Here is a 17,182-nt window from a genome sequence, read left to right as displayed (position 1 = left end):
AATTTGTTGGATTAGATTTGTTATTTTGAGTATAACCCAATGAAGATAAAGGAGTTGTGTGTGAGAGTAAGGGTTAAGAAATTAATTAAGATTTTAATCTTCTGTTTAATGAAGGGATGGATTTAATTATTGGTGGAGAAGATAATATAGTGCTAAAAGTTGATGGAGTACGATGTATGTAGATGTTTATAAGAGATATTTTGTGTGGTATTGCTATGAAACATTGGATTATGATGTAATGAAGGAAATGATGAAGATTAGGTAAGAATTTAAGAAGAATAAATGCTCATTAAGATTGAATTTCGTTTGTCATTATTATTGTCAGATCTTTTTGGTTCGATAGTGGATAATCGTAGTTCCAAATTCTTTGATTGGTATTAAAAATATCAAAATTTGTACAATTTTAAGATCTGACCTATTTGACTTTTGTAATAAGATAGGTGTTTTTAAAAAATCATAGTGTCAAAATAGCTTTTAAAGGTTGGTTAAAGTACGAAGAAGGGGAGGGGGGATTCGAACCTGTGACCTATCGTTCACAGCACCTCAATCTTAACCATTAGGCCAAGACATCCTTGGTAGATTTCAATCTTTATCATTGCTTTGAGTTGAGGAGATTTCAAACTTTATTATTCTTTTGAGTTGACTCAAATCCTTAAACCAAACATATCTTCAAATTTTAAGACATGATCCTCAAGAAGTTGCTTTACTCAAGATATAAAATATTCTATTAAGGCATCAATTAATTATTGCATAAGATAGGAGTGTAATTCTAATCACCTTTTACTTACAAAAGAAGTAAATAACACATAAATTGATTATTTCAATGAAAAAATGCAGATTCATACAAATAATTTTTTTTACAAAGCAGATTCATACCACAGATCTCGTCCGTCATTTTTCATTTTCTTTCTTTTCTTTTCTGGATACAACAATCATAGTTTCCCACTTATACGTTGGTCCCTTTAAGATGCAAACATAAGGCAAGAAGGCCAAAAGGCAGAAACTACCGAATTTGGTTTTGCTCGAAAAACTGGTATATATTATATTTCCTCTGTTTTTTTTTTTTCCTCAAAATTTGATATCTCTTATTGCGAATAAGAAAAAATTGTAAAAATTTCATATTTGGAACATTGCATTGAGACAAATCTAACAATACCCCCACTTAATTATGTTTTTTCTTATAGAAGATGCAAAATAGCTTAACAAAGTTGGTTGATGAATAGTGTTAAAAATGTCGCAATAAAAAAAAACAGAGGAAATACAACATATGTTTTTCTGACAGTCCTTAAACCATCAGTTTATCACCATCACTAAAACCAAATACCAGAAATTCTAGCATCAACAAAAATGAAGAGTAAAAGAGTTCATATCTAACCACATGTGACATCACATACAACACATGTGAAGCGAAACATCACACAAATGATCAGCAGTGAGAAGTTTTCCGTTTTTGTCAGTGAACAAGGTTGTTTTATATCGTTCCAAAATCCAAATGCTTCTATACAGTAAACATTACAACAGAAATACATGGAAAATATACATGAACATAGAATACCTGATTCGATCCAGGACATGATATCTTTCTGTAAACTGTTAGCAATTTACACTTTCGGGCATGCAAGTCGTCGAACACATTAACTAGAAAGGCAGCTATGCTCATTATATGCTGACAAAGAGAGCATCTATATAAGAGCTAAGAACCAAGTAAGAAAAAGAATTTTGTATCCCCAAGGTTTGAACAAGAGGATTTTTTTAGCATAAGCAGATAGCAACTTCATCACCTAACATGATCAGGGTTGTGAAATCTTATATTTTTCTTCTTGTTCTTCCAGAATTCATCTTTCTTACCTTTCTTTTTAGCTTTCAACAAACCCATTTTGCTATTAACTATACCGAGTATGGCACTCTTGTCCTTCTTGTTCTTTAAGGCCGCTTTTACATTCAAAATTGCTCTGAGCTTGCGATAGGATTCAGCATCTGGGACTTGCCCACTTTTTACCATTTGCTTGTGGTAATAGAAAGCCCTTTTGAAATCACGAACACGAACAAAAGCATATATCATTGTAGCGTATGTAACAGAATCAGGTTTCAAATTTAGAGCTGTCATCTCCTTCAATAACTGTGGTAACTTTAAGTCCTGTCCTCCTCGTGCATATGCGTTAATTAGCATATTATATGTCATCACTGTTGGTTGGAAACCAATTTTCCCAAATTCACAGATAACATCTCTTGCTTCTACATAGTGACCCTGCTTTGCAAATCCATCAAGAAGAGTGTTGAAGGTTACCCGAGTCCCTTCAATTTTCTCCCGAATCATGGATTTCCATATTTCCTTCAATGTTTGTGCATCCCCAGCCCGCCTAAATGCATCAAGAAGAGCAGTATATGTTTCTATAGAGGGTTTAATTCCTTCCCTCTGCATGCTCTCAAATGCTTTATATGCTTTCTCATGCCAACCACTTATTGAATATGCATGAATTAGAGCAGTATATGAATGAGAAGTTGGTTTTATACCAGCTTTCTTCATCCTTAAGAAAGCATCTGCAGCCATATCACTCATATCTTTCTGTCTTCCATATGCACTTATAAGGCTTGTGTATGATATGACATTTGGTTCAAGGCCACTGTTCTGCATTTCCTGAAGAAGCTTCTCAACAATCTCTGGTTGCATCCTTTTGCTGTATGCATTTATAAAAATATTGTAGGTAGCAGAAGAAGGTGAAAGGCCTTTGGTCTTCATCTCAACAAGGAGAGCTTCAGCTTCTTCGAGGTGATTTGATTTACAATAGGCATCCATAAGGGTGTTATATATTATGGTATTTGAGGATATCCCTTTCTTCTCCATCTCTCCCTGAATAATTAGAGCTTGTTTCTGCAATCCCTCATCACAGAATGTTTTGATCAGAGCTCCTACAACCTCCAAACTCCATTTGACTCCTTTTCTATTCATTCTCTCAAAGAAGTCCCATGCATCTTTGGCACTTCTTCCTTCCTTTCTCATGACAGTAATCATAGTAGAACCTGTCACACGATCTGGTAGGATATTATTCAACTCCATTGCCTCATACACCTTCCAAGCATCTTGATACCTACAATAACCATCTTTCTATTAGATTCCTAGAAATATGGGACTTCTCAACATGTCCATGAAAATCAGAAGATCCATGACATAGAGTAAGTTATTATATAAACAGCATATTTTCCAAAGTCAACTGAGTCCGTCCATTCTCTTTACAAACCCTGCCCTAAAACCCTAAACATCCATCTCGACACCAATCTCGAATGCACACACCCTCAAGCATGTCCACAATCCTCAAGTAGGTGGATTTCCAAGACTCAGGACACCCATATACCTGATAGCAATCAGCTACAAAATCAACCTGCCTACATTGAAGCTATCATGAAACAAGTACAACAGACAGTATATGATCCAAGACACTATGTCGCTACGTGACAGTCTCTTGTAAACACACTTTCCCTCCTACCCCTTTATTCCAAGTTCTAGACACCTTCCCTCAACACATAGACACATGCAAAATAGAAAAAGATAAAATGAGAGAATATAACAGTAACAGGTATGCAGCTATACACATACATAACTACATATGAAACAGATTGAAAGAAAAGAGAGATAATGGTTAGTCTGGTAGAAGAAATCCCAGTGAGCCATAACAAGTCAGCTAGAGAAAAGCACATCATATCCTCCTTACCATGTATGCCCTGTTACTTGGTGAAAGCATATTGACTCAGACAGAAATTTACTTTGATATGTGGATATGCTTTATCTCTTTCTATTCTAGAAAAATTACATTCATTCTTAATCTTCTTGCCCAATTATCATTCGAAGAATTTCTTCAAAACATTAAGATATTTGGCCGAACCCAACTGGCTCGATCATCAGCATTGTGTATATGGACAAAGCCAACACAAAAAGAAAACATTGTGTTGTAAAGCATTATGCTTCACATCCATATAGACTCTAGAAACCTGTCATTTAAGCAATATAAAAGTGAAGCACAAAGCATGCTAAATCATCAAGTTGCCTAATCCATTTCTCATTCTAAAAAGCATCACAAAAATGAAGCAAATATATACCTCCCACTGCATAGTAGTCCAGACATCGCGGCATTATAAACATGAACATCCCTGAACTCCTTAGTATTCGGCAAATTCCTCCACAAAATCATCAGCTTATCACCCATACCAACCCTCCCCAATGCAGGAAACAACACTGAACAAACTCTAGGAGTAACAACAGAAGGCTCCTGCAATTCCATCCATTCATAAAAATACAAGCAATTCACCATCAAACCTTCCTTAATCATCAAATCCAACACCTCCACACACTCAGTCTCTCCTACTTTTCCTTCATATCCCCTTAACACCTCTCCTAATGTCAAATTCTCCGGCAAGTTCCTTGCAATTCCCATAATTTCCTCTACAATACCCACATTTTCAATTCTGTCATTCAATATCTCTTCATTACCATCCACTATTTCTCCTCTCTTGAGCTCAAATTCGATACCGGTTTCGGCTTCCTCGAAATCTTTGGACAAATGCCAAGCAGTTCGCCGGTTTCTCTGGAGGGATAATTTGGATTCCCGAGGTGGGTCTTGGGTTGAAGTGCGGGATTTGAAGAATCTGTAAATTGGGTCATCTGAAAACTCCTCTTTTTGTTCACCCTCTTTTACTTCTTCTTCTCCTTCTTGTTCTTCAAGGAAAGGGAGGAAAATGGAGGGTGAAGAAGCAGGGGAAGAAGAGGAGAGAGAAGAAGATGGAGTAGTTGAGCAGAGTGACAAAAGTTTGAATCTTTGAGTTACACCATTGAAGGATGAATGATTTGGAGAGAGAATTGAAGTGTGGGTAATGTTTATCAATGTAAAAGAAGAGAGAGAATGGGTCATTACCGCCATAATGCAATGAAATTTTCAAGTCAAAAGTTGGAACCTTTTATTATGATGCTATGGAAGCTGAACCCAGTTTGGCATTTCGTCGAACATTTGGTGGGCAAGCTTCAATTTCCTTATTTGCAATATTCATTTGACTCAAAAGGCTAATATGTTATAAGTACGTTTCTCTGCAATCAATAGCTCGTCGCCATTAAAGCTTCTGAAGCTCCTATGCTAATGATACTCTTGTAATCGTCTCTTTCTTTGACAAACTAAACTTCGTTCTCAAGCAGAAGCCTTGATAATATCTGGAACACAAACCTCTGGTACTTCTATAAGGGAAGTCTGTCTAATGAGTTTATATTACAGCGGTCAATTCAATTAGTGGGTTCAATTCTGGTTCGAACCAAAGTGTAGTTCGTTCAAATCAAACAGTTTGGTTCTCGTTCGAATCAAATGATGACTTTATGATTTTTTTTCTGCTGAACTCGGAGAAGAAGGTAGCCGGGCGAAAATTGAACTGGCGAGCAAAGTGGATAAAATCCCCTGTGACCTCCTAAAAAGTGGAGTGTCCTAATTTAATTACTCGTTTTTTCCAACTAATTGATTTAGTTCAAAAAGTTTCAATTTTAGTTTTAGTCCACCACAGTTCAATATATTTAGATCAATTTATCTCTATTATATAAGCCAAGGGAGGAGGTGTGGTGTCCTCTTTTGAAGTGACTAAAATATCTTTAATGATCTAATTAATGGAATGAAAAAAATTACAAAAGCAAATCATTTAAAAATTCTCATTCCAACTTGCCATTTAAAACAAGTTCAAAATGGTATATGCAACAAATAATTCAATCAAAAATTAAATGGACAAAATACTTATACCTTATAAAAAAAGATGGCATACATAACGTGCACATGAAAAGTTTGAATATTCACTACCTTTGATACTCTTTAATTCAGTTAAACCAACTCATTATTTTTGTTCTTTCTATTCAATATTCATTCACAAAAAATTAATGTCAACAATCACTCACAACCTTTTTATTTTTTTACATTAGCGAATTAATATATCTAAATTCATCTAACTATTGAATTTTTCACATTTAAGTTTAATCATAAATAAAGTACGAATGAAGTATCTAATAGAATAATAAATTTTAAAATTAACGCACGCATCGCGTGCATATGAAGGCTAGTTCTCAATTATAGTTTGTGTTTTGATTGACCCATGCAGTATTTGTTCAAACAATTCATTATCTACTTACTTCACTTGGTTCAAACGGTTATATTCGGTTTATATTTATATAATTTCAGTTTCGTACGGAAAACTTCAAAAATTCTGGTGGAAATCAGAATCGGTTATGAAATATGCGTCCAATTTTTACTTCACCGTGTTTTTGGTCAAATATTTTTCCAACAAAAGCGCGATTAAAAGTTGATTTGTTTACCGTGGAAAACATTATATTAAATATTCAACATTTGATTGATATTTTGAAATCTGAAATTTAATTTTTTGTTTCGACACATCTTCATTTCCCAATGTATAATAATTGTTTATTTGTATGTCGATCATTTTTACATTAGTATATTGAGTTTTGTAGTATGAATTAAGGCACTATGTGATTGTTCATTAATGATTTTGGAAAATAAATAAATTAGGTTATTATTTGTTACTTCCTCCGTTTCCTAAAGATCTTCTCTCTTTCCGTTTAAGGGTGTTTCCAAAAGATCTTCCCTCTTTTGCTTTATTCCTTATTTGGCAAAACGAATTTCCCTATTTACCCTCTCATGTCACTATCATATGGTCCACCATTACATTATTAATTCAATTTTACTCCCTTTGTCTCTCCTACTTTAACCCATTTTTATTTGTTTATTTATCTTAACCCCTTATTCTCTCCTACTTTACTCACACCATGCCCCACACAACTTGATTTTCCTTGGTATCTGTAGGAACAGTAAGTGGGAAGATCTTTAGGAAACGGAGGGAGTACTATTTAATCAATTTTTTGTTGACTGTAATTCAGTTTAAAACAATTTTCAGTTGAAATTCAGTTCAATTTAAAATAATTATAATAAGTCACATTTATAATTAGAAGGACAATTCATAACCTACGACAACACACTAGTGTCAAAATTCTTTTTTAATTTTCAGAATTTTGTCCAAACTTAAAGAAAAAAGAACCTAGAAATATTTTTCTTTTAGTTTTTCAACCTAAAATTCCTTCCCCAATCTATTTTCTGTACTTATGTTTCATGGTACTTTTAGCCTTGTACAATTATTATCTTTCAAAAAGGTAAGAAAAGTGTTAGGAGATACTTATTGTAGGGGAAATCCTAAAGCATCATGTACAATAGGAAAGGAGAAGAGTTATTGCAATTTAAAACACATATATTAAGATCAGTCCAATAATTAAAAAAATGACTTGATTTTTTTACCTAAATAGTAATTAAATATAGGTCAAAATTAATATCTAAATAGTATACTACAACTATTAAGAACAGATGAAGTACCTATGTGTCATTTACCTTGATTCCTGTAAAAAACAGTATTCTTGATGATGTGTAGTTTCCGATGCAAATTCTAACTTTCTTTAATGAAGTTGATAATGAGTATGTTGTCACCTTCAATGGTGCAAATTAGTAGGTGCACACATCCCTATATTGAGTAAGAGGTGTGCACGATTAATATTATGTATTAGGTTGTGAGCATAACGACCACTACCAATGAACATATACTAACAAAGATGTGCATATGTTCATTTGGCTTGTTAGCCATGTACATGTATTCATTTGACTTGTTATTCATGTACATTTGACTTATTATCCATGTACATGTGCGTATCTTGCTCACCATACGAACGTGTGCACTATCTATGGATTGCTTCAATGGAAAGGTTTCACATTCTAAGATGGATTGCATTATGGATTCCATGATGGAGGATGATTGTTAAGTAGAAATTAGAGCTCATTTAATCAATACCCTCTTTTTTCACATAAAAAAAAACAAAAGAACCTAGTAATGTGATACACTACCTAGTTAGCTACGCATGTATATTATCGATATACTTTTAAATTTGGAAAAAAATTGACATCATATGATCGAACTATTAACAGTTTTCTTTAATAGGTCCCAACTATTGATTATTCTGTTTAGGACCCAACTATGACCTCTGCTAACTTTAATTGAGCCTAGATTACCTATAACCGGTTGCAAAGATTAAAAAAATTCCATTGCGTGGGTCGAAAGTTTTTTCCTTAATTTTATGTTGATTACAGCGAGTCTCTTTTTTATCGTTGATTATTGCAAGTGAGTTCAAAGGTGTCAATGGGTTCCTTTTCCAGCGAGTAGCAGCGGTGGTGAAAAAAAAAAGCACCAACAGGCAACACCAAGTAGTAGCAGTGGCACTGCCGGCGTCGGCGGAAGGGAAAGCACACATCAGCGACGAGGAGAGATAAATGAAGGGTCTGTAAAAGAAGGATGATAGTAGCAGTGGCGGTATGCACCAGCCACACCGGTGATGGCAAGGCGTCCCCCATCCCATTCTTGATCAAGGTTGTCACAATTTTTCCGCTACAATCTTCTCTGTGATCTCCACCCCAATCTCCCTACTTCCGCCACCTCCCCTCCGAACCCATCAAAAACTTTATAATGCCTAAACTACTAGTTTCAACTAATTCCAATTGAGTAAATTTGATGACTAATTGTATTTTTTTTGTCCATATATCAGATAATTCTAGGTTGTTTTAACATAAACTCAACTTGGATTAACATACTAGTACTGTCAAACGAGCACCCCTCATTAGATAGTCATCCAAAATCATTTAGCATTCAAATGAGCCACTGTCAAAAGGAAAATCCATCAATTCAACAAAGTTTTTCAGAAATCCTACAAATCTCAATTAGTTGAAATTGACATAAGGAGTCAACCCGTTTTTGGCGGAAGAACTTTGTCGAATTCATCAGTGGATGACAACATCACCATGACCACAACCCTTATGACCCATGTATCTTGGACCTCAGCAGCTCAATTCAGATCTTTGTGGTGAGTTGTTTTAATTTAATGTGAGGTGAAAAGAATTTGTGTTTTGTGATGTGTATGTAGTTGTTTTTCTTTCTTTTTCATTTATTTTTTCATTGATGTGATGTTGAGATACACTATGATTTGTTATGAAAATGATGATCGGAAAATTGATCAAATTTATGCTACAAACAAGAAGAATTTTGGGAGAATAGTACCTGATTCATCAATTATATGAATTAATCCAATTTTTTTGGTTTATTAATTTGCTTTCAAATATTGGAAAACTAGTGGAAATTATATGAGTGTACAAGATTCAATAACTATTAGTGTTATTGAGGGTCCAAAATAATTTGTGAGGTCAAGTGCTTATTAAATAAGTCATGTGATAGAATAACCTACTTAAACATGTTGGTTATCTGCTAGGCCCAATTAAAGTCACAACATTTTATAGTTAAGTCCTACACAGAATAATCCATAGTTAAGCCCCTAGTATCAATTTCTCCTTTAAATTTTTAATTGAAAAAAAGTTGCCTTTTAAATCATTGTATTACCAATTTACCATCATCACTTTAGCCTTTTAATCTCCAACAATCGCCTCAATAACACTTGGAAGATACATAAAGATATAAAAGAAGATCATTTTGCATTATGTTCAATACCCTAGGTGAATTTTTCTATTTCCTGGAAGAGGAATTTTCCTTGGTGTTACATAACAACACAAGCTTAAGGCAATACATTAACCCAGTAATTTGTATGACAAAAGTTGCTTAACATGATGTCACGTCTAGTAAAACTTTCTAGCACACCTGGAAACCTCTGCTAATCCTCAAAAGTTTTCCCAAAAATGTCGTGGCTCTGTAAACAACCGGGGAGGGAAGTTAGCTATGCCAGTATTGGAATCTCCATCCCCTAGAGTTCTTCTGGAGTCGCAACAACTGAATTTTTCACAGCCAGACAGCTAAACCATGTTCGGTCTTTGTGGCAGTAATAGATTGTAGAACCTATCAGCTAAGAAAAAACTCTTTCCTTTGCTATCAACAGCTTTTTTCCACCCACACCAACCACCATTTATAATTTTCTTAATATCTTCACTGCCAGTGTAATGAGGATCCAAGATCAAGAACGCACAATCACCACTTGCATCATTGTAATCAACTCCTAGAAGTGTATACGCAAGGACACCACCGCCTGCATTGTCGGTGAATTCAGAATAAAAAACGCATATAGCTGTCTTAACGAGAGAACGTGAGCCAAACATTACTCTTCAAATGCTATGTTGAGAAGCATAATAGTGTAATACAATGCATGCAACATTTAGTTTGACTTCTGAACGTTCACCTTAATACACTCCAGTTACAAATACCCATGCTATCGAGGCTACTACCCTTAAAGGCCTCACGTATCTAGATCGATTTAATGTGTCAATAGAACCAACCTTAAGACACTTTATGCAGCTGGTCTTCCCAGTTGCACGCAGAAAAGAAAAGACAGAATAACAATTACTACTTTGCGGTATAATAAAATGACCGAGGAAGAACATGGAAAAAGGATATAAAGAAATTTACCAATCATGATGGGTGTTCCCTGGTTCTCAAAATGCAAGGCCAACTCTCGACATTTTTCAGGAAGCTCAGCTCCTGATCTTACATTGACGACCTTGCAGGTAGCCTGTTGGAATAAAATAAAAGAAGATTTGTCTTATTTGATAACAGCCAAATAATACCGATATATCAAAGCTACAAGTTCATGCAAAATGAGGAACTTCAGCATATTTAGGTGTCTCCTTATTCTCAGGAAAAAAAGCCTTTTCCCTTTTCCTTTTCAATTTGCGCTTTTATACATCTTTTGCCTTCTGTGTGTGGATTTGGGGAGAGGGAGGGGGGGGGGGTTGCATGTGTGCATGGATCAAAGTGAGGAAATTACAGAATGATGCGATATAAGGAGTTTATATGTGTTGCCTTCAGAACCAGACATACAATAGAAATGAGGTTCAATTAGGAGTTTGTACGAACATCAAAAATAGCTTTATGAAAAGTCGGATCATCATACTTACACCCAAAAGTTTGTCCAGCACAAAGCTTAACTCAATGGCACCTATCCACTCACGTGAGCCAATGAAAGAAGGATCTTTATCACCAATCTCCACTAGTGCCTCCTGTATCTCCCTGAGCAATATAACATGGAAATATGCATCCTCTGTTATGTTATCAAATATTCAATAAATTAAGATACTGACACCTATGAGTGATCATTGACAAACATATGTTCTACAGAAAAATTAAGCTCAATAACCCATTAGCCGCTCTTACCTATGAGTTGGGACATTGATTGAAGTATAGTGCTGGAGTCTAAACCAGGATATTATGGTTTGTAATGAGCGATAAGCACATCCCCACCCCTAGTAAATGTTTCAGAATATAACTTGTCAGTGAAAAAAGCTAATCATGGCAAGAACAGCGAGCAGCAAAAGTATATTTAAAACTTTGAAAAAAAGAGAGAAACTGGTCCATATTTTAGAGCCAACCTCCCACATGCTTCCCAACTCTTCCCCCCTCCCTGGATAAACATCGGCAAATGAGCGACTTAATACACAAAATGCCAAAATGGTAACTAGTCGCTGGTTTCATATCACCTTCTAAATAGCTAATGCTATATCTCACTAGAGCATACCAGCTTAAGATATCTTAAAGCACTATAAATTGGCATTAGAATATGCACATAACTAAAAAAAAAGGATTTATCTCTATTATCACATGGTCATGGCCTCCTTTCAAACCTCACCTATATTTAGCTTAGAAGTGCACTTGAGAATTATCAGAGAGATAGAAGCATTCTAATCAAAGGTGGACACAACAAAATATATCCAAATCTCACCGAACTGAAAAATAATAAATAAATAATTAGTCATTTATAATAGAATTATTTAACTTGAATATTACAAACTTTAGCCGCTTCGCCCGTAATAATACAAACTTTTGATTATTATTGAATATATCAAACTTTATACTTCCTCCGTTTCAAATTAAATGTGACATTTTGAGATTTTACACTATTCACAAATTTCACTTTGACCATTGGTTGTGTTATATGTGAATTATAATATAGCCATGCGAGATTTTGTTAGATTCGTCTTGATATGTATTTTTTCAGTATGTACTTTTTATAATTTTTACAAATACAAAATTAGAGATATATGTCCTAAAAGTTTTACATTGGCATGCGTAAAAAGTGAAAGTGTCACAACTAATTTGAAACAGAGGAAGTACCAAAATTCCTACAGTAGGTCAATCTTACCTAGAACCTGTAAAACAGGTAAAAAAAGAAAAAAAAATATTAAGAAAATAACATTTTCTCTAACCCTCCTCCCCCACCCTTAGTCCCCCACCCACCACTGCTGGAACCAATGAACCACCCCAGCCCAAAACCACCCCAGCCCAAAACCACCCCGACCCCTCTCCCAAGTTCCACACACCCAGTCCCCTACCCACCATCAACTCGAACCAGCCCAGACCCACGTGCTAACATGCATTGCGCTTTCTCTCTCTGCTCTCACCTTCCATTCTCTCTCTCCCACACTCACGCTCACACTCTCTAATGGCTTCCGCCACTTTCTCTCTCCTCCCTTCCACTCCTTCACCTTCAACCGCCACACCACCACCAAACTCCTCAATCCAACATCGCCATTACACCAACCTCCGCAACGAATCCTTTTTCTCCACCACTATTAAATCTCTCTCGTCCCCAACCCTAACTCAAGACGACCACAAAAAAACTCCGCCACCGAAAAGCTGTCAAATACGTCAAATCTGGCATGGTTCTCGGCCTGGTATTCCTCTCTCTTTCCTTGATGATCACCCTCGTATCGACCTTGCCATTGATGGCGCTGATAAGGTTGATTATGATCTTAATCCTGTGAGGGGCTGGTGGTGGTAGTCATCTTGCTATGCGTTGATGAGATTGTAGGTTTGTTTTTTGGGGGTGGTCTCCGGAGGGCGGCCGTAGGGGTGGGAGTGAAAGAGAGTGGATTAGTTGAAGGGAAGTTGGAGGAGAAAAGGGGTAAAAAAAGTCTTTGTGTTTTATAAAATTTCAATAAAAATTAAAAAACCAACTAATGAAATAACAACACGTTTCCTTCAACAAGTTAAGAAGCGGTAATGACTTACTAGGGGAAATTTTTAAAAGAGTGATATATTCAATATCATCGAAAGCTTGTATAATTGCGGGTGAAGCGGCCAAAGTTTGTATTATTCTAGTTAAATAATCCTTTATAATATGATATAAGTGGGGGATAATCATCAGAATCACTAAAGGTTTTCCACATATCAAAGGACAGAATATCCACAACTTTCCTACAGCCACCACAGCCAATTACACCTAACTGATGTTGGTGATGGTACTAAATAACCCCTCCATCACCTTCACATCTAACACTTATATTCGCAGAAAAAATTTGCTTTAACGTTTTACTCCATGCAAATTATTTATATAAGCAACATTTTTCTATGATTAATATAACAGACAAAAGGGCTTTCACTACCGAGTCATCAAAACCATCTTGAAGGTAGTGGTGATATTCATAAGAACCTTGAACCAAGGACACGAGGCCACCAGAAACTGTACACGAGAAATAGACGTGAGAGATATGTATATATGGAATGATACAGTAAAAAGGTCATGTTGTACAAAGATACTAACCTCCACTGCTAGGAATGCCAGCATGTACATCCTTCAGCAATGAATAGCCTAAAAGCATAGTCAAGATGCCTTAAAAAGTTAGGGAATGCAGAGATGCAACTATAAGGAACTCTTTTCTTTCTTCTGAGAAATAACTGTAAGGAACTCTACTAGCACTCCTATCCTACTAGGCATTTAGGCTAATATGGAAAGAGAGATCATAACAAATTGAGTTAAAATGGGGGACAACTAAAATTCACAAACCAAGGCAAAGTCAACTAGACTGAAAGCACAATAATTACCTTTCCTAGCAGAGACCCCTTCGTTAGCAGCGGATTTTGCAAATCTTAGGGCATTGGCAATTCGTAGGAGAGGGCGATCAGAAGGCAAACCCAATCGAAGATGAAGGGCCCTCCTAGCTTCAACTGTAAGTAATTAGATTATATTATATATAAGAACATTTATGGCCCAAAATATACTTCTATATATCTCCAAAAAATTCATAGTCTAGTCAGGCTATTCCTCACACACTTAAGGTAAACCTTCCAATCAAATAAGTAGGTGTAGTTCAGAGCAAGAAGTCCCGACTTGGCATCTTTTCTTATAATGCTAAATGTTAATCAGCAAGTTTGCCTTGTTCTATTACCAACGCAAGCTTGCAGGTTCTCAAATAAACCAACTAACTTAATTTCCCATTTAAGCTTTATAACAGACCTCTACATACCTTGCTTTAATTCCGTTTCACCATAACTCAGTTCATAGAAAACTGTTATTGGGTGCAAAATTCCCGGAGGACAAAAGTGGTATGGATGTAGCTGCAATTACAAAACATTGACAAATGATCACGAGTGCAAAAAGCATGTGGTAAGAAAATCCACTTCAATTAGAAACAAAAATCAAATAAGAATCTGATCATGGAGCAATCTGATTCTGTACATAAGCAACCACTATAGATAGAGTAAAATAAAGGGATGAAATGAGCATGATAATCAAATTCCAAACAGAAATACCCGTAGATAATTCAAACAAAACCCAATTCAGACAGTTCCTAAAGATAGCCAGAAAGTGGATGACCCTAAAACAACTTTAAATGAAATAAGGTGCTCACGGGAAGAACAATCTGGGTATGAATTCTCAGCAAGATGTTGAAAGGAGTGTGTAACGGCAGTTTCATACCTGAGGATGTTGATCTAAAAAAGAAGGTGCAACGATGTTCTTCATTGTTGTTAACTGGTCAACTAAGGCAGGAATCAATAGTTTTGAAACTGCATGTGAGAGAGGTAGATTTTTGACAGCATAACATATAACTTCCAGTTTATAATCCACAACCCTCAATAGGGCTTCCTCTGGAGCTGAAAGCAGGAGATATTTATAAGTAAAAGTACATGTATCATTAGCATTTTAGCCACTGTGAGAACACCTAAAAAAAGTTGATTGAGCCAAACAGATTGAAATGCAAGAAGAAATATTTATACCAGGACAATACTCTGCCATGGGTGCAGCAGATTCAGGAGACGTTCTCGATTTATTTATGAGGGGAGTCACTTGAATAGTATCTGCACTCTAAGCAAAGTAACTTTCAGAAGAAGAATTGACCTTGCTGACAATCAGCTTTGACAGAAGCCATAAAGAATGCTGTAACATATGCATACTATTAACTCTGTTGTTTTTAGTTGTTCCACCCCGACTTTTGCACTATTATATTTCAATTTGACCATATCTTTTTACTCTATGACTATATTTTTCTTTCAATCTACAAAAGCAAGTGTTATTATGTGTAATATTGTTAGATTTGTCTCAATGTAGATTTAAATCTTTTCAACTCTTTATAAATTCCACTAAAATATTTAAAGTCAAAGTGAACCAACTGAAAAAACGAAGGGAGTAACTAATAATAATCAATGACCTGTTACAACACCTTTATGACTCCCTAATATATTCACATACCAAGGAGAACATATATCAAATTCATTACCTCAGCACCCACAGCTGGTTTGCTATCTGAACAAAAGTATGAACAGCACAATGACGTTCCCTCAGACTTTTTAGCAGTGTCTCCGAAAAGCTCCATTTTTGAATTGTCGATTTGAAAGTCCAACTCTGAACCACGAATAATGACTGAACGAGTCGAAACATCAGAGGATCTGTCCAATACTTCCAGGATGAATGTGAGACGGGGATCTCTAAACAAAGTTGCAAGTTCTTCAGTTGCATTCAAACATCTGCCCACAGCATCTGGGTTACATCAAAGTGATCAAAGTGGTCCTTGTACTTAGAAACTGATAGAACTCCAAATAACTGTTTTTCAGTACTGGGATTCAGCCATTGACTAACTTATCACTGACCATTAATCTGACGAAAAATGCTTGTGGATCATTATTCATACAATTCCTCAGCAAACAGGACTACAAAAAATTCCGACAACGTTCCTTTCTAATGTGGGGATGACTTTGCATAGTCTTAGAATATATTATCTGATCTCATTCGAGCACTATATGGAGTCTAAACACGCTTTAATGAATCAATTGTTTCATTAAGCCTTACATTCAATAATATCCATCCATAGCTGCATGTTCTAATATGATTAAGGTTCCGATATGATTGTTGTTCTATAGCATAAACATAAATTTAGAACATCATGGGATAAACTACTACTATATCTAACAAAAAGAAGAACGCCATAAACATCACATACTAAAAGTAGTGATTCAAATATTGAAAATTTCCACCAAATCTCCAGAAAACAGGCCAATTACATAAATGAATAATACACATACAATATCATCAATAATAAAGCTTCAATTTTTCACCAATTTAGCTGTAAAAAATTTACCTGAGTTATTATTTGCAGGAACATAAACAGGCAATTTGATAGGAAGTTCACATTTAAGCAAACAACCTTTCTCCCAAATATAATTCTCTGGTTTCTCCTCATACAAAATACTCTCTACATCCTCAACATTATTCAAATCCCCCAAATTCGCACAGAAAAACTTCAATTCACCACTGCTCGAACCCGAAACACCACCAATTACATCAAAATTTCTCAAATCATCTCCATTATACAAAATTTCCCTCAATTTACACGCAGCATTAATCGCCTGCTTCGCAATTTGTACCAAATCGCCATTTTTGCCGATAATCAGAGCTCCGATTACATGAAATCCTTTGATTATAAGTGACCTAAGATCGTCTGCTTCTTTGGAGAAATCAGGAGAGAGAGGATCGGACGGCGAGGAGCGAAGACATCGGAGGGTGGAGATGATGGTGAATTGAGGGAAGAAGGGTGATCCGATTAGCCATTGGAGAGATACATCGTGGTTTTTGGTGAGGATGAGGTTACGGGATAAAACCCTAATGGTTTTGCCGTTGACCATGGCGGATTTTCCTTCCTTGGTCAAAATTGATTTCAGCAGCTTGTTCCTCTCTTCTCTTCTCCTCTCCTCCTTATACAGTAATACTCTTTCCAACACTATAGTTTTTTTTTAAAAAAACGGAACAACACTATTTTTATTTGTTTAATGAGGAGAAAACTTGGATTAACCTTGAGGCTGAATAAATAGTGTGGCCAACTAATGTAAAAGCCCAATTCGTCTA

General features: G+C 35.7%; 2 protein-coding genes across 2 annotated transcripts; both read right to left on the bottom strand.

The window, feature by feature from the left end:
* Positions 1 to 1,447: 1,447 nt before the first annotated feature.
* On the bottom strand, positions 1,448 to 5,470 carry LOC104908547 (pentatricopeptide repeat-containing protein At5g50280, chloroplastic). Its single transcript, XM_010697665.4, has 2 exons — positions 4,096 to 5,470; positions 1,448 to 3,089 (listed from the first exon to the last, which is right to left on the bottom strand). Exons 1-2 carry the CDS (start codon positions 4,911 to 4,913, stop codon positions 1,778 to 1,780), a joined length of 2,130 nt encoding a protein of 709 aa, XP_010695967.1. The 5' UTR covers positions 4,914 to 5,470; the 3' UTR covers positions 1,448 to 1,777.
* A 4,055-nt stretch (positions 5,471 to 9,525) lies between these two features.
* On the bottom strand, positions 9,526 to 17,091 carry LOC104908548 (probable Ufm1-specific protease). The gene is made up of 12 exons (XM_010697666.4): positions 16,419 to 17,091; positions 15,561 to 15,820; positions 15,061 to 15,148; positions 14,762 to 14,937; positions 14,310 to 14,400; positions 13,888 to 14,010; positions 13,607 to 13,654; positions 13,449 to 13,525; positions 11,221 to 11,309; positions 10,965 to 11,076; positions 10,477 to 10,579; positions 9,526 to 10,099 (listed from the first exon to the last, which is right to left on the bottom strand). The coding sequence occupies exons 1-12, from the start codon at positions 16,960 to 16,962 to the stop codon at positions 9,870 to 9,872; spliced, it is 1,941 nt and encodes a 646-aa protein (XP_010695968.1). The 5' UTR covers positions 16,963 to 17,091; the 3' UTR covers positions 9,526 to 9,869.
* Between the last annotated feature and the right edge of the window lie 91 nt (positions 17,092 to 17,182).

The sequence above is a fragment of the Beta vulgaris genome, chromosome 7 (assembly GCF_026745355.1).
Source record: "Beta vulgaris subsp. vulgaris cultivar EL10 chromosome 7, EL10.2, whole genome shotgun sequence".
Lineage (NCBI taxonomy): Eukaryota > Viridiplantae > Streptophyta > Magnoliopsida > Caryophyllales > Amaranthaceae > Beta > Beta vulgaris.
Note: the sequence above shows the minus strand (reverse complement) of the source record. Positions and strands in the feature narration are given on the sequence as shown.